Source organism: Carassius carassius, chromosome 38, assembly GCF_963082965.1.
Source record: "Carassius carassius chromosome 38, fCarCar2.1, whole genome shotgun sequence".
NCBI classification, from domain to species: Eukaryota; Metazoa; Chordata; class Actinopteri; order Cypriniformes; family Cyprinidae; genus Carassius; species Carassius carassius.
Genome location: NC_081792.1, coordinates 20,223,808 through 20,246,689, shown reverse-complemented (window position 1 = coordinate 20,246,689; position 22,882 = coordinate 20,223,808). Strand labels below are relative to the sequence as shown.

The following is a 22,882-nucleotide window of genomic DNA, read 5'->3' as shown; positions in this document are numbered from 1 at the left end:
TTTGATATCAGACTGATAATGTTTATGTGTTCACTCTTAGCGAATAATTTACTGATGGCCCGGATCTCCCTCTTGTGAGACCCTGGTCAATTAACATGGTGGTTCTCTAGCCTACAGTGGGACTGACACAGATTGGGGGCCTCCTTAGTATTGCCACCTGAGGGTAGTTATATTATAGCCATAGTTATGGCAGGATGGGCTTACTTAAATATAGCTCCTTGAGGCTAGCTGTGTCTTTCTGGAAGTTGTGGTGAGCCCTCTCCTGGAGTGATCCCTTTTTCTAGAGCCTAGCTATTTGAAGATAGCTATGTGATAGCTCAGTGATTGCTCCCTTGCTTAAGGTTTTAAGTAGTGGTCTCTTGAGCCCTTGCTAAGACAGTGCAATCTTCCCTGCTACAGTTGTAAGTAGATAGCCCACTCTCTGTGGTTTGGGCAGCTTTGCAGGAAGGTTTTGTATGGCTATCTAGGCTAACTGTGTATGCTTATTCTGGTATAAAAGCCTTCATAAGACCTTTAGCAGTTAGCACATGGCTATATGAGGATAGCTGTATTCTAACTCAGCAGCTATCTCTCCACACCGAGGTTTAAGTACCTATCATTGAGCTCCTCAAGTATCTTGGCGTATATGGCTCACATAGCATAGCTATCTAAGGAACGTTGTGCTCTTATCTTGGGTGGGATGTTCCCCTTGATCTAATCAGGTTCCCAATTTCTTCTAAGTTGTGCGAGAGGCCTGTGGCGGAGTGGTATGGCCCCCTTCTGAGGAAAGGCTTGGTGTACATCTGTCGCCTTTCTTGGTACTCCCACACCAGGTAGACAGTCGTGTGCCTGGACACGGCGTGGTTGGATTTCGTTCTCCAATGAAAGAAGAAGTGCAGTGGCATCTGTTCGATTTGAACATACATAGGGGTGATGTTTGTTTGTTGTTGTTGCTGTAGAGTGCAACAGTGGGGTTTCAGAGTAAAAATCTCATTCATGTTCTCCATAGAGAAATTGATTTTTAACGTTTAAACCTTTCAAAGCTGATCTACCAAGAGCTCTGAGATTAAGCGATGTTATATGCTTCTGTTGAAACCACAAGTCAGTGTGAAAAATCATTGCAATAAACATACAGTATTTATTTTTAACTGTCTTCCTACAACCACAAAATACACTACTATTCAAAATGATGGGACTGGTAGGATTAAAAAAAAATTGAAACAAATCTCTTGCATTTAAAAATGCATTTACTTCATCAAAGATACAGAGAAAAAAAAGTGTTGTGAAAGATTATTACAAATTAAAATAACAAATATATGCTAATTGGTGCTCAATAAACATTTCTTATAATCAGTGTTGAAAACTGTTTTTCTGCTTAATATTTTTGTGGAACATGTGATAGATTTTTATCAGGATGAAATGGATTTCTTTTTTTTAGCAATATAAATGTCTTAAATGTCACTTTTGATCAAATGCATCCTTGCTAAATAAAAGTGTTAATTTGGTCACAATCTGGCCACAAACTATATATATATATATATATATATATATATATATATATATATATATATATATATATATATATATATATATATATATATATATATATTAGTCGTACTGCAAGTCAATCATTTCATATTATTACTATTGTATTTGATTTGATTATGTTTATATATTTTTTTCCTTCTAATGGCTTCTCATCCCACTAACAAATTAAAGTAATCATAAGTACAGTAATGTGAGATCAATAAGATAGCAGCCGACTCTGCTCTCCTCTAGCCAAATGAACACAGATGGTATGATTATGATTTCAGGCTGCATCACTAGTCAGATTGTGGACTGATGTCATTCAGAATATTTCATCCAACTCCTGCTTGAAGATTTGGCTACATCATGCCCGCATTTGATGGGAGAAGCTGTAGTCTGTCCAGCAGGGCTGTCGTTTAACCAGTAGTCGAGGACTGGCTTAGCAGTGACTATAAGCATGATAAAACTCCATTGTGGTCCTAGCAACTCCTGGCTCGACACATTCATTGCTGGTTGTAGTGCTCTGTGCAGTGGACTTGTCTGGTTCTTGTGGTCTTTGCTGAGGATCTGTGCTGATAGCTATCAAGTCGGGATGTTCAGTTGTTGTGGTCTTCACTGACATTCAGTGCTGTGTTGTGGTCATCTCAGGGTGCTGGTCTGGTTAAGGACTGGATCCAGCTAACTATGATAAGCTTGGGACAAAGAAACAGACATAAAAATAAGTACCGTATTTTCCGGACTATAAGTCGCACTTTTTTCATAGTTTGGCTGGTCCTGCGACTTATAGTCAGGTGCAACTTATGGTGCGTTCAAGTCCTCCTGGGAAATTTGTACGCACGAGGTGGGAAGTCATGCTTACGACGGCATGTGCATTCAAGTCACTTTCGTCGGAGCAAAACGGCGGAGTACTTTTTTGTCTTAATTAAAAACACAAAAATACAGCAATGTTCTTAAACTCTTGTTCTAGAAAATTAAAAACAAAGAAATGTGCATTAGGTATACTTAGTTTTTTAATGTTTGAAATTATTTTATGAAGCCGCTGCCAACTTTATTGTTACAAGTTGCATTGTTATATTATAATGCCATCATATTATGCGTCCTCGATTAACTTACTGCACTGTTAGTGTTGTCAAAAGACCCGGTACTTCGGTACCAAGTCGGTACTAAAAAAATGAAAATGTCACGGTACCAGGTTTCTGTAAGTATCGGTAGTACCGAGGTCCCGTTCAAACCCGGTTCAGCGCTATGATTTCCGCGAAGGAGAAAACGCGGACGGAATCTCAAAATCCAGTCATGAAAATGAATCTTACATTTTAATATGGACAGTCACGGAATTTGTCAAAGTTAGCATAAATTAATCAAATCAAATCTCCATATGGACCAGTATCTGTAAATGTTAAGCCACAAAAGTTGGTTGAAATCTGCATCCTGCATGTTCTGCGTGCATGTCTCTGTGTGAATGAATGAATGGTTTGTTTACTACATAGACTGAATCGCATGACGCTTGCAATAATGAGGACATAAATACACAAACAATATCACCAGAACTGTTCTGAGTCACTTCACAAGCATTTTACCGTTTCATTTGAGTAAAACCAGTGTCAATTTAAAGGTATTCATGGAAAACCGTCAAAACAGCCTCTACATTGCGAGTAAATCACTCGCATATGTGAATAAATTTTACTCAGGGCGACTAAATTATGTCTATTGTTAGCCATTGGCTAATAAATTCTTAGATTTTACTCGCCAGTGTGTGTGTGTTCAAGGCTATTATAAGATTGGCTCAGATATATTTTTACTCGCTGAACACTGAGTGCTTCAGAGTTCTCTCTCCATCAAGCGATCTGTACTTTTCAATTCATCTCAATGGATGCACAGTACACCTGTATTTGCCTCTTTTACTGTCTATGGTATTTGCCGAACTGTAAACTCTGTGTGAAGGAGCACGACTCGCCGTTGCTTTGCTGATAGCTCTGTTTCTCACACATGCAAAGAGAGAGAGCGAGAGTCTTACCACGCTGAATCAACATGCTACATGTAAACTATATTCTTTGTTGTCTTCTCCTGTCAAAATAATGGAGTTCATTTAGAATTATTCATATTTTCGAACAAGCAGAAGATATGCCGGTTTCTCTGTTAGTGGGCGGAGCTAATGCACAAATGGCAATTTCATTGGCTGGCGCTCATCTATTACCGTTCCTGTTTTGATTTCAGCAAATCAGTTCGACCGAACGCAGACAACGTGATTAATATTCATGAACCAGCAGCTCATCAATCCATAGTTCATTGTATATTGTTAGTATGGTAGTAGAATTAGTAGTATTATTATCTTTTAATAATAATTATTATGATCTATTACTATTTTTTTTTTTTTTTTTACAGAAACCCTCAATGAACAAAAATATCTTAAGCATCACCACCAGTCTTAAGTTCAGATAAATGACAAATATGCATTCATTACAAATTCATTTTTACATAAAGGCATTGTGCTAGAAATATTACTATTATTTTGTAAAATATATGCTATACTGCTACTACTGTTAATTAAAAATTAATCACACAATATTTCTTCCATGTTTTAATTTTAATAGCAAATCCCCTTTATTTACCAAAAAATAAAATGTGTTTAAATTTCATAAATTAAGACAAATTAAATTTGGGTGAAACTTGTTTACTGTTTTTCATAATTATATTACTTGTAGAAGAACTTTAAACACAATTGTAAATAAGTATAAAGAATGGCATTGGTTTTATTTTTAGTGATAAAAAGTTGTTTTTTTTTTTAATTAGCATATTTTTGTGTTTTGCTTTGGTACCGAAATTGGTATCGAGAACCGTGGATTTTCACTGGTATCGGTACCGAATACTGAAATTTTGGTACCAGGACAACACTATGCGCTGTAAATAGAAAGGCCTGACAATATCACAGCTAAATACCTTTAAGTATTGTATATTCCACCATGTTAATCACTGACACGCCCCCAACTCATACAGATCGGGGCTTAAAGAAAATCCAGAGCTCCCCACTGGTATTTATGATATTGTGGTGGCGTTCATGTGCATTCAACTCGGAAATACGATCTATACGAGATGACTTGAACACACCATTATTTATCAAAATTAACTTGACATGAACCAAGAGAAATGAACCAAGAGAAAACATTACCGTCTACAGCCGTGAGAGGGCGCTCTATGCTGCTCAGTGCTCCTGTAGCCTACACTGAAAACACCCCCTCGCGGCTGTAGACGGTAATGTTTTCTCTTGGTTCTAAATAAATGCGACTTATAGTCCAGTGCGACTTATATATGTTTTTTTCCTCATCATGACGTATTTTTGGACTGATGCGACTTATTCTCAACGACTTATAAATTTCAAGGTTTCCTCACTGCAGCATGTAGCATAATGACATCCAATTAATAGTGAACGCTGTAACACACGTTGTAGGGGTAATGTTAGTTTATACTATTTATCTAGTACCTTTAGGTTTTAAAGCTAATATGTGATAGTTTGTTGGTGCTATCTAGGGCTGTCAACGAATATTCTAAATTCGAATATGTATTCGAATAGTTTTAAATAAACGAATTTCGAAGGTGAAAATTAATATTCGAATTAAAAAAAAAATGTGGAAAAAAAGGTCCCGCGGTAGTAGAGGCGTGGTTGTCTGCTTTGCGAGTGGATGCGCTAGAGCGCCTGAGGGTTCAGGGACAGGTCACAGCCTCACAGGAGTCGCACTGTCTGGCACAGCATCACTGCTGAAAGTTGACGCGTCTTCATGGAAGATGCCAGCAAGTGCAGAGCCCAACTCAACCGCAGCAGAGAAAATGAGGTAAAATTGTTGACCTGCGAGATTGTTGTATGCAAGCTATTTAAGATACAGTTAGCATACCATTCGACCACTAGCAACATGAGGTCACATCTCAAAAATGTGCACCCAAATGAGCATGGCATAATGTGTGGAACTCCAGTTAAACAGTCACGTCTTCACACTTAACGTTACTTTGCATCGTCCGCCGCAAGCACTTTGTCTGCAACATGACAAGAGGCCATAACGTATAAAATAATTTCGTTCATTTGTAAGGACACGAGACCGATCAGTATCGCGGATGGGGCAGGCTTCGGGGAGTTCTGTCAAGCAATGGATCCGAGGTTTGATTATTTATCGTTTCATGTCAAGGAAAAGTTCCATGTTTACACAGCACAGCTCGCTCTGAGCATTCAATGTCAGTTCTATATGCTGTAAAACTTCAATTAATATTAAGAATATTTGTTTCAATCACTGAATGAAGCCTGCTATATTTGGGACAACAGTCGCGACCTTAAATTGCTTGCACAAAAATTTGTTTGTTCATTTAAACCATTATGCGCAGAGAACGTGAGGGTGAGAGAGCGTGAGGTCTGCAGTCTTGGCCATTAGTTGATTTCCTTGTTTTTTTGTAGGTAATACGTTGTCATATATGTTTAAACTTAAATAGACTATCTATACAAGTAGTTATGTCTCTTTGTATTATTTTTGCCTGTTATTGACGTAATGCGCATCATTGACAACATGCACAACCAGATGTTCGAATAGTTCGAATATTCGTGTATTTTTTAGAGGGGATATTCGAACGTCAATTTTGAGCAATTTTGACAGCCCTAGTGCTATCCATTATGTCAGTGTAACAAGGGTTTTTGAAATGGAAACATACTTTGTCTTAGACCAGTTGCCTTTGTGAACTAGTATAAAAAAAGACAGCTAAATAAAGTTTAAAATTATATTTAATCTTACTTTACACAGGCGGCAGGAAAACACATGCATAACGTTAATGTACAGTGCTATTAAAATGAACCACCTATGAACCTCTTAGGCTCTTTTATTGTCTTACTTTACTTATAAATAAGGAATAAATGCACAATTTTTAGATAACAATATGTGTAATGTGTTATAACAGTATGTGACTGCTTAATTTGTCAATTATTTTACCAAGTGGTGAGCTTTGTGTTGAACTTGCAGTTAGCAGTGCCAAAATATGAGCAGAAACAAAACAAAGAAATATGGGAAAATATTACAAATTAGTGCAAAGTGTTTTGTTTATTTTATGACCAAGTATTACTGGCAACCTGGCAGTAATTTATCCTTACAGCCCAGACAGGCTAGTTGGCGAGATACCGCCATGTCAGCGGTTCACCGCATTCATTGACATATGAGTCTGTTAGTAGCTAGCATAGAATGTGACAAATTGAGTTTTGAAATCTGCCATCTACTTGGTTGGGAATAGATACAAGGCAGTTGTTGAGGTAAAAGGCATGACCACACTGATAAAAAAAAAAAAAAAAAAAGTGCATTCAGAATTCTTTACAATTATTATTATTAGGGACAACTACATTTTCAGAGACATGTCAATACAGTGGTCAACTCAACTCTTGATACAGTTTTCATTATGTCTGTCACTGTTTTGTTGCGTAATGGGATCAGAACCATTTTTCTGTCCAAAGCTTTCTGACATCTGTCTGAGAGCAAGGCTGTCGACACCTTTAGTCCAAAGAGGACCATAGCATTTCTAACAAAGCCTTTTTCTCTAGGGTAAACTTGTGAATTATTAAACAAAGACTTGGGCTAGGGGATGCCTGAGGTAATCTGCCAGTCACAAATGTGAATATTAGAGCTCTCCATCACATAGAGAAAGCCTCCTGCTATTGAATCTGATTGCCAATGGTTGTTTATAGAATGGTGAATACCTTTTTACTTCTTGAAAAAAGGAGAATTTAAATGTATAAATATGATGGTGATCATGCATGCCTGTCCTTGAGGTGATTACAGCTGATATGGCTTAGGGTTACTCATGTTTTATTCTATATACAATAAAAAATTAAAACAAAATCATACACAGAATATAAGTTTTTCTACAATGACCTACAGTATTATGCTCCTTTTTACAAATAAGTCTCTGATGTTCCCAGAGTGTGTATGTGAAGTTTTAGAGCCAAATGCGCTGTTTTTGTGTGTGTCCCATTAAATTCAAATGAGCTGGTGCTCCTGTTTCCCTTTTCAGAAGAAGGCAGAGCTTCAAGATCTAATGCTCCGGCAAAACAGGATAATTTCACGCAATCTGATTGTGCAGCATCAGCGAAAATAGGCAGAGACAATAGTAGCTTTAGCAACATTAGCCTGACAGAGTGCCAAGAAGCTCTTCTGGAAAACAAAATATGAGGCATGATGCTTACTTTGTCTGCAACTGACGTTCACGCTCGAAGCATTGCTAATGATCCCTCTTTCAAAATCAACCTTTGAACAACTCCTGCACTGAACTGACCCTCATTTGTGAGGCAGTCCGGCGTAAAATGATTTGCACAAACATAGGACTTTTCTTTTTTTTTTCAGAGACATTTCCTTTGAAAATGAAATTCAACCACCATATCCGCAGCACTCTATGGAGACTCCGGTGTTCTTTGGTGCAACCCGAAACACAACGCTTGTAATGGCTCTTTGGCACTGACATTGTATCTCCAGTAGGTAAAGCAAGAAAACAGTAATGGTGGACTGCTGCTTCTCACTCAGGGCTGTGTCTATGCTAATAGGTCAGAGAGCATCAGAAATGGATGGGACTTTTCCTAGTATGATGTCATTATAGGGAGAAATCTGGAACCGCTTGTTTGGAGACACTGCTTATAATTTATTGGGATTATGAAAAAATAGTGGATGGTTTTTTACCATTATAGGCTGGTTGTTTTCACACACTGTGCCAAACAACTGTGTTTAAACACCTTATAAAAGTGATTTTTGCATAACCGGTCACCTTTAAAAACAGTAAGTTTGACCTGATTCAGAAAGAAAAAGCAGAAAAAAATAGTGGTGTTGGATTTACCTTTTCACTCAGAAAATGTTATGTATGATTACAAGGGAACTGCATATAACACATTGAGTTAAACAAAATATTAAAGTAGAAAAATTAAAAGGTTACACTTTATTTTGAGGTGTCCTTGTTACAGTGTAATTATACATTTAAGTACTGAGTAATATTAATTAACTACATGTACTTACTGTATGGTTAGGATTAGAGTTTGACTTAGGGTTACTTGCATGTAATTATGCATAATTAATTGTTATTATAATAGTAAGTACATGTTACATGTAACAAGGACACCTTAAAATAAAGTGTTACCAACTCAAATGCTATTTTCTTGTAAAACACACTCCAATAATCTATTATATTTACAACTTCAATTTGATTCAAATGATAACTGCTAATTTTTGAGTGTTTTTGATTGATTTATTAAAGGGATGGCTCAAAGTCATTTGTTCAACAATCGCACTACACTGGTTGTGCTGTGTTTTTAATTCACTTAAAGGGGTCATGAACTGGCTTTTTTTAATAATTATTGTATACTGTTATCTGAGGTCCACTTATGACGTTCGCGTGTTTTTTACATTCAAAAACATCAAAATCAGTAAGTAATAGACTATTTTCGAACTCTCTGTTTTTATGGCCATGCTGCATTGAAGGCTTGGAAGTAAACGCCCTCTGCTATAATTGGATAATAGTTTTGCATAATAAACTAACTTTCTGTATGTCTGTTTGACAAGCTGCATCCTTCATAGTTGGTCACCCTTCTGTGACTTCGGTTAGATCTAACAATCTAAAATTTCTATCATAATGTACACATAATCAGGACATATCAAGTGATCTCTAACAAAGCAATAGTGACACAGTACAAATATTTTTTAATCACACAAGTGTACTGTGCCATTCCTGTTGGATCCAATATAGAAAGCACAGAATTTATAATCCCAGTCTCTCTGCTAGGGCTGGGTGATATGGCAAAAAAATAAAATCAATATTTTTTTCAGAACATTTGACCAATTCTCGATATTTAACTAGTCAACTTGAAAATATTACTACATCATGATTCAAGTAACTTTTTCTTTATTAATCCTTAGTTACCTTAGCTAGTTAAAGAAATTTATATTTTTACCCTCTGGAGTCTAAGGGTATTTTTTGGGCCTGGAGAAGTTTTGTCATGCCCTGACATTTGTGTTTTTTTCAGTTTCTCACATATAAATGGCTAAAGTCTAATCTCGCTGAAATCAACACATACTGGGCTATAATAATATGTCAGCAGCATGTATGTACATAATTGTGTTTTTGAATAAAAAATGTTATGCGTGGTTAGTGAAAAATCTAAAATGTTAAATCACTTGAATAAGGCAATAAAACACAAAGAACAATGGTTCCCGGCACTTTTGAGAACTGCAGCTTTTAGCCTGGAATTTTTCTTTCTAAATTATGTGAAAATCATCTTGTTTACTCACTTACAGAAAACAATATATTGATTTAAATTTTCTAAGACACTTTTTGTTGGTGAAAGTCATATGCGAGTAGGCGTCAACTATCATGAATATCATTGTGATTTACACCTGAGAAGACAAAGGCCTGCATAATGAGCTGCATAATGAGCTGCATAATGAGCCTTTCAGTCATCTGTGCCACTGAGAGGAAGGAGTTACAAGAAAGAATGTGAGGACAAAATAAATTTATATAATTTTATGTTTGTAGTTTATTTAGAATATATTTAATTATCCCACAACATAATTTAATATCCACTTGCGAGTGCAGTTTAACAGTTTATTAGGAACAATAAACTTCATAATATTTCACTTGATTATACATTTAGTCAGAAATTATAGTTTGGAAAAAGTCTTTGGAGAAAGTCTAACTAGTAAAATGTTAACACGTTATGTGAAAACTAGTACAAGTATATAAATAAATAACAAGAGACTTACTCATGTTTATGATCTCTGCTGAATAAAGTGCTTCATCCTTTTTTTCTGAGGAAATCCAAATCTCAAACCCTCAACCACATCACATCTTTTTGGGGTGAATTATGTGTTATTCCTCTCATTGCGAAGCAAACAGTAAAATAAAAAAAACTTGAAGAACAGTCTCGCTGCGTTGTTTTCTGTTATGGGCGTATTCAAGCCGCGCGCTTCAGTGTAACATTAGAATCTGAATAGCGCGCTCACCGCAGGGGTGTGGTCACAGTATTTATTTATATATTTGGTACAATATTTTATATTTGAATTTGAAGGAAAGTTATGCAGCGACTGTGTTCTTCCACAACCAGGCACTGCACAATATTTAGCGATTTTCAACAGCATGTTTATTGCTTGGTTGCTTGATCCGGTTTAGCGCCACTTATGTTATTTCCCTGCTATGTCATATGCAAATCAGTGGGTGGGGCTACAAAATGATTCATTAATATTCTTCTGTGCAGGCGGTATTTAATGTATCTATTATGTCATAGGTAGGCACATTCCAGGTTCTGGAGTTCACTCGGCCTGCTGTCAATTAAAGCTTTTATTTTAGTAACTAGGACATTTTCATTCTTGAAACTTACAGGATATTCTTTTAATACGATGGCTAATTATATGTCTCAAATAAAAGTTAATTTCTCAATCAGAATGAATTCATAAGAGTAATTTATTCATAAATCAGACTCCACAGGACACATTGATTGTTATTGCGTGCATCATTGGGCATAGCTAAGGATTCAGACTGTAGATGAATATAGAGTTTAGCCCAAAACAAGGTTCAAAACAAGACAGCTTTGTTTTGTCAGTACAAGGAGGGTTTTTTGTTGTTGTTGGAAGTTTAAAGACAAGTTTTTTTCACTGCCTCTTTCAAAATTCTAACTCTGTCTCTCTTTTTTTTTTGTCTCCCACAGGAATGAAAGTGAAGGCTTGCGTGTCTCAAATGTCAGGTAGGTTATGAGAGGACACCTTCTCTGTGGATCTTTGCTCATCTGCTGTCATCATGATGCTCATAGTGGATGATCTCACATTTCTCATCGCCATGTCAGACTATACAATGCACATAATTTAGTAGATGCATTTATTTAGTTGAGTCATGCATGTTTATTGGCATTTTCTGCGTCCTGTGTCAGATGCACGTTATCTTCTTGGATGGACATCCTCATTGTCCCCATCACAGATTTGTAATTGGTTTCAGTCATTGAGGATTTACAGAAAACTCTCAGTGAATATTTGTTTTTCTACGGCTGATTTTTGGATTATGTGGATTATTTTTAAGCTTTTTAGTTTATGTTCAAGGGCATTTTGTAATCAGGGTCGTACCTTTCACTTACCTTTTTTGTTTGTCCAATTTGATTCAAAGCTTTTTAATGGTGAGTTTATCTATAAAAAGCGAAATATCACCTTAGGCATTTAGTCACTTATTCCCAACATGGCACGGCCAGTTTTGTCTACACTACTTTATAAAATAACATGTGATGAATAATTTAGAAAAATCCTTTTAAGAGGATAGATTAAATCCAAAACCATGTCATATTCAAAGCAAAACTGTGACCACTAGACCAGCAAATTATTTATTTAATTATTTATTTCTTAGAGTCATCATGTAGTTATTTATTTATTTGATGAAATCAAGAGGATGAAGATATCAAATGAAATGTCACAGTTTCATTTGAGCATTTCTTGTTTCACCAAGAATAATTATTCAAATTAACATATAATTATTATTCATAGGCTACGTTTTTGCATTTCGTGATGTCACAAACAGGCCGTCTGTGAACCTATTTTTAAAGCAAAGTGATGGCCATAAATATCACACATACTGTACATTAAAAACATCAAACCCGAAACTTTAAGAGACCTTTTCATCATCTTGAGATTGCTGAGATATTGCTGAAGTGCTCAAGTGGCAAAAATAAGACCTATGTTTGTACTGTCTGTCTACTTGGCACTTTAGTGAGACATGGTAAAACATTTTTTTCCATCAGTTTTGAGCTGTGGGTCTCTACATCATTGTGATGGATTCTGTTAAAGGACATGTCTTCAGAGCACCTGTGAAGCAGTAACATTTGTGGGCACCGTTGTATTCCAACTCAAGTAGAACGAAAAGACGACTGCTGCAGTATCCATTAGGATGAACATTTATGGCGGTTTCAACAGTAGGTTATTAAGTGAATTAATTAGGTCCTCGCTCAGTGCTGCAGTGCTCTAGCAGGCGAATCAATGTACCTCAACGCTTCCTTATAGCTTGGGGTGGCATTAGATTAGATGGAGAAGCGAAATCCTCAGGGACACTTTCATGCATCGAACAAGTCCTCCTCAACACTCAGAACGTTTTGTGAGCCTCTGAAACGGTCTTGTTCAGGGTTTGCTGTTGATCCCTGATTTCATCAGCCAGTGAAGTTCGAATTGAGCGCTGGAGAGGAAATTGTTGCAAAAGAAGCTCATACTGCTTATCAAAGCAAGCGGCTCTCCCTAAGGAGTGCTCCTTGAAGAACATTGGAATAGTGCAAAACATTAAACACGATAACACACAACAGTTGTCAGTAATTTGCTAATTATGTGGCTGTAGACGGATGATACTTATTAGTTTTAGGGTGAAGTGCTGTAAGGGATCGCAGGTGAATGATCATAATCGGGAAAGATCACGGTGTATTTTCTCTTAGGCCAGCAAACCAGGCAGTTTTATAGACAGGGGAAAGCCTTGTTGTGTTAGCCTTTAGCCTGTGTGAAAGCCAAAGGCCTTGTGTTGACAGTCTCTTGGCTCAGTGTTCTTCCCCTGGATTTGTCTTATTAACATGGAAAACTTGATAAGATTGTTGAATTGCAAAAGCAAGTCAGATATGAATCTAAATTTAAAGTTCTTTCCTGTGTTAGTGTGAATGAACCAGTTGTATGATTTGTCAGGATAAGGACTTTGCTGTGTTTTAACGGACCAATATATCGGCCAGTCTTTGGTCATTTTGAGACGATTCACATCACATCATCACATGATAAGCAAGTCGGCTTGGCTGATTTAACAGAAGTGTTCAGTTCCAAACTTACGTCCCAGACAGTTACAGGATTTGTTAATAAATTATGAGTAATTTCTTTGTGTGTAAAATGTTTTTTAGAGGAAACATTGTGAGGGACAAAGTCTAAGGAATATTTATAAAATGAAATAAAAATTTTAAGACATAATGGAAAAAAGAAATGATTGGAAATTTATGTAAAAAAAAAAATGATAATAATAATATATATAAATAAATAAATAAATATATATGTATATGCTAATGTTCAAAAGTTTGATAAATTTAGTTTTGGAGGTCGCATGAAAAATATTGATCTGCAGTATATTTCACAGAAATGTTTTAAGCAACTGTTCTATCCTTAGAAATGGGGACCAACACTTGGAGGAAGTGGAGATTATGGGAATTTCACTTACAGTAAAGTTTTGTTCTTCAATATCAAAGCTTCAAACCGAACTCAATCGAGTGAACAGGCATATCGCTCATATCTCTCCCTTATCTGGACATGTTTAAGTCCCCCTCAGTCAGACTTTGATGTTGAGACTGATAAATAGATGCTGGCAGTCGAGTTAGATATTAGTGTTACTTCAGCCACTGTTTTAATAACGACAAATGCTCTCATCATTTTTAAACCACAGGCAATATGTAGTGCCTTTCTAGGAAAAAAATACAGTTGTGGAGGATGTTATCCTTGGATCATTGTGTGAAAGAGAGGGAGAGAGAGTGTGTGTGTGTTAGTTTACATGTACATGTGTGTTCCCTCATTGAAAATGGAATTAAATTAAAAATCTTTTGAATTAAAAATTCTCAAATGTAGTTTTATTTTCAGGTAGCAACATACAATATTTATTATTTATTTATTATAAAAAAAAATATATATATATATATATATATATATACCGTAAAACTTCAAATAATAGCCCGGGCTTCTATTTACCCAAATCGCCGAACTGCACCGGCTTGTATTTGAGACAGGCGTCTATAAGAGACAGGCCTTTAATTTAGTGTTGAGATGTTCAAGCATGACAGTAGGAGGTTACAACATTATATTACGTTTTATTTAGAATTAATTTGGAATGTGTTTAACAAATAATTTAATGTAAGAAATGTCTTTGGCTATTGGCAGCATAAAAAAAAAAAAAAAACATAAAAAACGAAACGATGTCACCGCAATGGGCAGAACAATACAAGTTACCCCTAAACAAATGTGTTTAACAAATAATTTAGTGAAAGAAATGTCTAAGATTATTGGCAGCATAAAAAACGAAACGATGTGACAGCAATGGGCAGAACAATAGAAGTTACCGCTAAAATCCATCGAGCATATGAACTTGTTTCCCGAAACATATCAACAAGAAAGAATGAAGGCTACCCTGTAAAACAACTGCAATCATGTGAAAGAAAATTACTCTATTCATCACTATCATCATCCCCGCGATCCTCAATTACAAGTTCATTGGCGAATTCCTCCTCCACGTCGCTCTCCTCCACTTCTCTCTCTCCAGCCTCCGCTAACTCTGCCTGCCTTGCTTGCACTAACAGCTCTCGCCCAGATGCGCACGGCTCTCCCTCTTTGAAACAATGGGTAAGGTGATCCTCACTTCCATCAGAAGCTACTGTCAGGCCACATACCTAAGGATAACATCCCGAAGTCGATGAAATATATTATCTCCTCTTTCTCCCTCGCACACACACACGCGCACGCGCGCGCAAGCATACCTTAAAGGAATTTTTCAGCCGCTCCGTATCCAGCTTTTCCCACGCTTGAAACAGACCAGGCCTCTATTTGAGACCGGCCTTTATTTACCCAAACCTGTCGTCACACCAGGCGTTTAAAAGAGACAGGCGTCTATTTGGGACTCGGCTATTATTTGAAGTTTTACGGTATATATATATATATATATATATATATATATATATATATATATATATATATATATATACATATATATATATATATATATATATATATTAATGCTATTTTAAAGTAGTATCATATAGTTCATGTAGTTGTTTTATAATTTTATTAAAATATATTTTTGCATATTTGTATTTATTCATATTACTTCCCCCTCTCTCTTCCAAAACACTGTTAAAAATGAATTGATATATGAGTGATGTTTTAATTTTCAGATTGCATCCAAATTTTTACGAACAGTATTTATTATTTAGCATTTTAATGAAAATTATAAATGTATTAATATTATATATATATATATATATATATATATATTTTTTTTTTTTATTATTGATTTTGTATTTCATTTAGTTACTTAGTTAAATTGTGCTTATTTATTTATGTTACATATTTTCACTCGTCCAAAACACTGTTACAAAGTGCTGTTATTTTTTCAGGTATTGTCATATAAACGTAATTTATTAAAGTATTAATAAATTAAATATATGTGTGTGCATAAATATGGCATTTTTAATTTGCCAGCCCTTCCATGTATAAATTCAGAAATATTCCAAATGGAGAAATATTTTAAGCTTTCACTTCTCTCTATACGTTTTGCAGTATATAACTACTGTGTGTGTTATACTTCTGAGGAGAAAACACCCTTCACGCTTTGAAAAACAAATGTTAACTTCATATTAGTCTTTAATCTTTCTGAAAGCACAATTTATCATGGATAACTTAAGATATAACACTTTTTTATATACAATAGAACTTATGAAGTGTAGTCTATTTGACAAATCGTTTCAATTTCAGTGTCTCAGACCATCATCGAAGCAGAGTGAAATGTCACCTCCTGCAGTTTTCTTTTTTCACCTTACCACAAACCAAAATATGTCACTGCTGCCAGGCTTTGAGAGTTGCATTCATCAGCATGACATCAACATGCCTCTTTTTTCCATTGAGTGGCCCTGTACAAAGCATTGTTCCTTCTAGAGAAGGAGGTTTTCAGCCTGGTCCCCCAGAGCATTTACCCTCTCTTGTTTTCACCTCGGACTTTACACTCACCTTCCTGCTTTCTTTACTCACTCTGTATGTGTCTGCTCATTGATTTGATGCCTGTAATAGGCTGCTCCATTGAAGCCTATCCACTCTGGGTGCATGTGTGTGTGTGTGTGCGCGCGTGTGTCACACAGCTGTTGGCAGGCTCTGTTCCATCACTCTGATACTCAAGCTAACAGTGCAGAGTAAGACGGGAGCTTTCTGCTGACATGCTGTTCTTTACTCAGTCTGTGGCTTTGCCAAGGTTATGTAGGCAGGGCCGGCCACACATTGGTTGCTTTGCAGATACTGGGAAACAAAAACGTGTGGCTGTGTTGCTGGCCTGAAAAAATGCTGCTCTTTCAAGTATCTGAAAGAAGGAAGGTATCAAGGCATGTCTGAATCTGTCATCCATGCCTCCTTTTGATAGTAGATTAAAATATTGAAAGTAGATTAATATTTTCATGTAGTGTAGTGTCACATAACCTTTTTGTAATAATTCATTAGGAATTCATATTATTGGTGTATTTATTCATTTATTCATATGTATTTATTTACAATACTGTTTAAAAGTTCGGGGTGAAGTTTGAATTTTTTTAAAAAAGTCTCTCTGATCAAAAGAACAGCATTTATTTGAAAAGGAAATATTTTGTAACATTATACTGTCAAACAATCAATTTAATTTATCTTTGCTGAATAGTATTAATTTAAAAAAATACTTCAAAATTAGTGTATTCATTTATCTTATAACCATTTATCTAAAACAAATGTAATCTTTTTTTTTTAAATCACAGAATTTGAATATTTTATTCTGCTTTAAATGGTTTCATTCTGCTTATTTTATCACAGCTATTTTATTCTATCTTACACATACCATTTTAATTATTTATTTTAGTGTTTGCACAGTAACAATATAAAAGCAAATTATTAATTTAAGAAACAACATTTTGTCTTTATAATATAATATAATAATCTTCTTATTTACTATAAATAGTTTTTTGTCAGTGCAATTGAATATCAGCCTATTTATGGATGGGGCTCCATCAAAAGTGGACAGTATCATGTGGACAGTCCACATCATGCACAGTAAAAATACACACACGATTCCAATAAAGTTGGGACACTGTACAAATTGTGAGTAAAAAGGAATGGAATAATTTACAAATCTCATAAACTTATATTTTATTCACAATATAATATAGATAACATATCAAATGTTGAAAGTGAGACATTTTGAAATGTCATGCCAAATATTGGCTCATTTTGGATTTCATGAGAGCTACACATTCCAGAAAAGTTGGGACAGGTAGCAATAAGAGGCCGGAAAATTAAAATGTACATATAAGGAACAGCTGGAGGACCAATTTGCAACTTATTAGGTCAATTGGCAACATGATTGGGTATAAAAAGAGGTGGAAGTGTCTCTCAGAAGTTAAGATGGGCAGAGTATCACCAAATCCCCCAATGCTGCGGTGAGATATAGTGGAGCAATATCAGAAAGGAGTTTCTCAGAGACAAATTGCAAAGAGTTTGAAGTTCATCATCTACAGTGCATTATATCATCCAAAGATTCAGAGCATCTGGAACAATCTCTGTGCGTAAGGGTCAAGGCCAAAGTCCCCAGATGTTTGCAGACTGTTATAAAAAGAAGAGGGGATGCCACACAGTGGTAAACATGGCCTTGTCCCAACTTTTTTGAGATGTGTTGATGCCATGAAATTTAAAATCAACTTATTTTTCCCTTAAATTATACATTTTCTCAGTTTAAACATTTGATATGTCATCTATGTTGTATTGTGAATAAAATATAGAAATTTGAAACTTCCACATCATTGCATTCTGTTTTTATTCACAATTTGTACAGTGTCCCAACTTTTTTGGAATCGTGTTTGTAAATAAATAAATAAATTGTTGGATTATATGTTATAAGGAAAAAACCATTTTAGCTTTATACTTCAAAATTTCACCTTTCATTTAATGTTACTTGCTGTTACTTAATAAATACATAAGCAGCTCCCTTTAGTTTTGGACACAGTTGGAGAGAAGTTTTCCCAAAACTCCTCTCTTCTCACTAATTGTGTGCTGTTTCCTCTTAATCCACCCTGTAACTCCACCACATCACAGCAGATGGGGTTTTACAAGGCATTAATTTTCAGTCCCCTCCAGCTTTGTCTCTTAGGTTTTCATGCTGGCACAATTATTGGTCGTTCTATGTTGTTGTGGGGCCAGTGTCTGTTCACTCTCTCTCTCTCTCTCTCTCTCTCTCTCTCTCTCTCTCTTATTCTGCATCTGATCTTCTACAAAGGGATGTAGTGAACGTGGAGCAGTTACACACTGTAAAGGTTCTCTTATGGGGAGTTTAACAACCACTGCAAGTGACTACTGCAGAGACAACAGCTTTGGGGATCTGTGGCTCGATCAAGCGCTAGCATCCTCCTTGATTTTAACCTCATGTTTTTTCAACATGAATGATAGTTACAGAGCTCTGTCCAAGCACCTTTTGCCTGTTAAAGCGAGTGTTGTAAAGCCGAAGTAATATAAGTGGTAACTTTAGGTTGCAAAATCATTAATTATTAAAAGCCATTGAAGTTGCTATTGCCTCCTATATATAAAGGCTCCCCCAGGGTTATGAGAGATCTGAAGTAGACCAAAAGACAGACCGACAGACAGAAAATAAGACGTCTCTCGCAGCCAGATTTACACCTCTTATGTTTTATTACCAATCCTTCTTCTTTTATAGTGTGTTGAATAGGGCTGTATTGGGAGTAGCACTCTCAATATTGTTTTATTATTATGCTGTGAGTTAACTTTGCATAGTATGCAATTTATTTCTGTATACATAGGAACTACAGTGAGCAATCACGGAAACTGAACAGATTTTAAGAAATTTAGCATTACATCACTTGCTCACCGGATCCTCTGCAGTGAATGTGTGCCGTCAGAATGAGAGTCCAAACAGCTGATAAAAACCAAAAAACTGTTTCACAATAATCTAGGGCTGTAGCTATGGAATATTTTAGTAATCGAGTATTCTACCAAAAATTCCATTGATTAATCGAGTAATCAGATAAAATGTGTTTTTGCTCAATTAAAGTGCAATATTAATTATGCAAGAGACTTAGGACTCCTAAATAAGTTAACATTAATAAACATTAATAAACATTCATTTAATTTATCTTTTAATTATTGAAAATTAAGCAAACTTACTATTAAATCTACTATTAAAAAATAAAAAATGGAAGAAATTTTGTGTGATTAAACCTTAAAAAAATATAAATGAATAATGTTTGATTTTTTTTAGTAGTAGGCTATGTACATTCTGCTGAACAATAGTAATACATCTCTGGCAAATACTTGTCTAAAACAGGACTTTTATTTTGACGGGTTGACGTACCTTTACAGCTCTGTGTATGTGATGTGACGCTAGTTCTACTCAAATCAAACGGTCAAATGCTCATGAAGTGACTGTCAGAGCAGTTCTGGAGATGTTGTTCACGTGTTCACGTCCTTATTTAGTGAGCCAGCAGACGCTGAAATCACCGGAGCGTCACGCACGCTTCAGTGTGTGTTAATAAAGGAAGATGCGCTTCTGCTCTATTCATTAACAGAGACATGCAGAACATGCAGGATTCATATTTAAATAGACTGTTCCGGCTTAAAATTTACAGATATTAGTCCATAGTGATTTGATGTAAGTGCAATGACCTATTTTTTATTAATTAATTAAAAATTTGGCAAAATTCCGTGCCATTCTGCGTTAAACTGTAAATTCAGTTTTTATGACTGGATTCCTCAATGCCCTCCGCGTTTTCTGCATCGCGGAAATCATAGGGCCCTAGTTGTTATATGCCAGCTCTATCTCGCAATGGACACAAGCCACGACGTTCTCTTTATGTTTGCCCGCGCCCTCAAATCAAAACACTGCTGACTCCATGCAGTATGCGACTTCGGATGCAGCGCTTGTGTCTCCTTCCGCTTTGTGGGTGACGTAAACGCGTTGTCACATTAAAACAATCATTTCGAAAGAACCTGACGTGAGATTTAAAATAAATTAAAAGAGGCTTCGAGGCAGAGGAATTTGCCTCGATCATTTTTTGTAATCGAGTTACTTGAGTTACACGAGGAATCGTTTCAGCCCTACAATAATCCACAAGCATGGCCGTAGCCAGCTATGAGGTCACCGAGGTCCGGACCTCGGTAAATTTTTCATGTTCAAAAATAAAATTTGTTCTCTGATTGACTAATTTGATGCTAGACTCCTCATATGAATGTCTGCACGTATAATTCATAATGTTTAGTGTCCATGGTATGAAAATGATAGCTGCGAGACGCTTCCAGGTGAACAAGTCTACAGAGAGTTGTGAGTGAGAGCGCGAGACGCGAGTAGGAAGTTGCGGTTTAGGGTCAGCGATAACTTTATCTTATCTAATTTCCAAAATATTTGAAATAATTTAGGTTTATTTTATTTATTTATAGGATTTTGTTCATTTTAATAGCAACATCTGGCAACATTGTCTATATCTATAGAATCTATTTATACTATGTTAAAGTAACAGGATTTTCTGCTATTTATACTACTTACTGCAAATAGTGTCAATTATCTGCACCTCAGTAATGTAGTACATTATAAAACAGTATGCAATAATAACTTATTGAGTCTAATTTAATAGATGCCACCTTATTGGGACAATATAGCCCTCCCTACACATACCCTTAACTTTTTGATTATTTACTTAATTTTAAATTGAAAATATAAGCTTTTCTGATGTGATTTTAAATTTGAAAAGGAAGAAAATTTTTCGCCAAAAGGCAGATTCGAACCCGAGTCGATCACGTCAAAATATGTGTGAAACACGCTTTACCTTCTGCGCCCCTGGAGTTGTCTGTCAGGTATTGTCTTTTGTAATCTTGACTATCCAAAAATAACACGTTTGTTGGGCAGTATGTATGTTTGCATGAAAAATAAACAACTGATAAAATTATCCACCCCATAAATATAATATTAACAAACTTTGATGCAATAAATAGGGTATGATTTAAAAATGTGCATCCCTCCAAAAACATCTACATTTCTGTCTCTTTTCAAGTGGTAGAGTATATAATTAGTTATTTTTTTATAGGGGTTATTTTAGCACAATTCTATAATAAGGGGGTTATTATAGAAACCCCCTGGACCTCACTAATTTGTGTCCACAAGTAATCCACATGGGTCCAGTCTATCAGTTAACATTTTTGTGACATAAAAAGCTACGTGTTTGTAAAAAACTAATTCATCAAGCTTTTTTAAATTTATTCTGTTGCTTCTGGCCAAAATAATAGTCCATACTCCATGATAACTCTATTTTCTGGTGAAAATATAAATTATTATAAAGAATTTTCCATAGAACAGTAAATATCATGTAAATTAAGATGTTTTTTATATTTTTTTGCGTATGAAATGCCTTCTGAAATGCAGTTGACCGGTATTAAATACACCCATTAGTAGCAGTGAGGGTTTAGCCTATCAGAAGTACTCCATAGGAGAGTTTTATCAATCACACCACCATTTTTTGCGATGGAGGTATAGTACTTTATTAATAGGAGAGTAGTTGAATTATGGAGGTTTGCTGCTTCAAGCACTCTGCCTCTGCCATGATATATTAGCAATATGATAATGACCTCTGTATGATTCATCTGCACGGTGAAAGAGGTCACTGCAGCAGGAAACAGAGCTGGTGAGAAAGTGAGACACACTTTACAAACATTAGGCTACCACAAAACACATTCTGTTGCTATAGTTTATCTATATGTCCATCTATCTAGATAGTAGTGGCTAAAGACAAGTTGCTAATAACTTTTACTTCTGTATACCTTTGCATGTTGTAATTATTTCATATGGTATGGTTTAATTTTCATAGCACTAGGGGCCAAGAGAGAGTAAATCGGAGCCCTGCACATTAAACCAGTGGCTTAATGGTTCAAAGCTTCTTTGCATTCATGCACGATTGATGGTAACACAGAGGTTTGTCTGCTGAATCTGAGGAAATTGTTTTAAAGGAATGAACAGATCTGATCACAATGCTGATCAATCTGGGCCAATTAAACTCAGTTACTCGGTTTTGTAGTTTGGGTGCTGGCCAGTACTGCTAAATGCAGTTCCATTGCTAGCAAAATATGCTCAACGAGGTTGAATGCTGTTGTGATAAATGGGAATAGTCTTTTGGCTTTGCTTGAGTATTTCAGGCAGGGACATTTTTAACTTTTTTCTGAATAACCAATATATTATTGGCAAAAATGACACATGAATCGATGCTGTCAGATGAAACCAAGGAACTTGAATTAATGAAAATTTTCCGACCGTTTTCAGGGTTAGTAACTGGGGTGGGAGGGAGATTCAGAGAGTTAAGAAGAGACTGAATCAAAAGGAATCACCTGATGCAGAATACGTTGTTTAAGGAAAGGGTCAGTGGAATGAAATTCTACTGACTTACTAGCATTACTTTTACGAGGCTATGTTAATTAAATCATGTCTCCATGTGCTACACTGATTATGTTTACATGTTCAAGGTCAAGATTTTTCAGTGTTTATTCACCTCACTTACAGTACATGTATTTTTACCCATAAATAAATAAATAAATGCATGCACACATATTTCTTTTTT

General features: G+C 35.7%; 1 protein-coding gene across 2 annotated transcripts in view; it reads left to right on the top strand.

Annotated features, from left to right (window-relative positions):
- LOC132119536 (IQ motif and SEC7 domain-containing protein 1-like) overlaps nt 1–22,882 on the top strand; it is a 187,709-nt gene that overhangs the window by 47,641 nt on the left and 117,186 nt on the right. For both annotated transcript variants that reach the window (XM_059529586.1, XM_059529585.1), the window contains exon 2: nt 11,210–11,245. In XM_059529586.1, the coding sequence (XP_059385569.1) occupies nt 11,210–11,245 (36 nt within the window). The remainder of the gene's footprint in view (nt 1–11,209; nt 11,246–22,882) is intronic.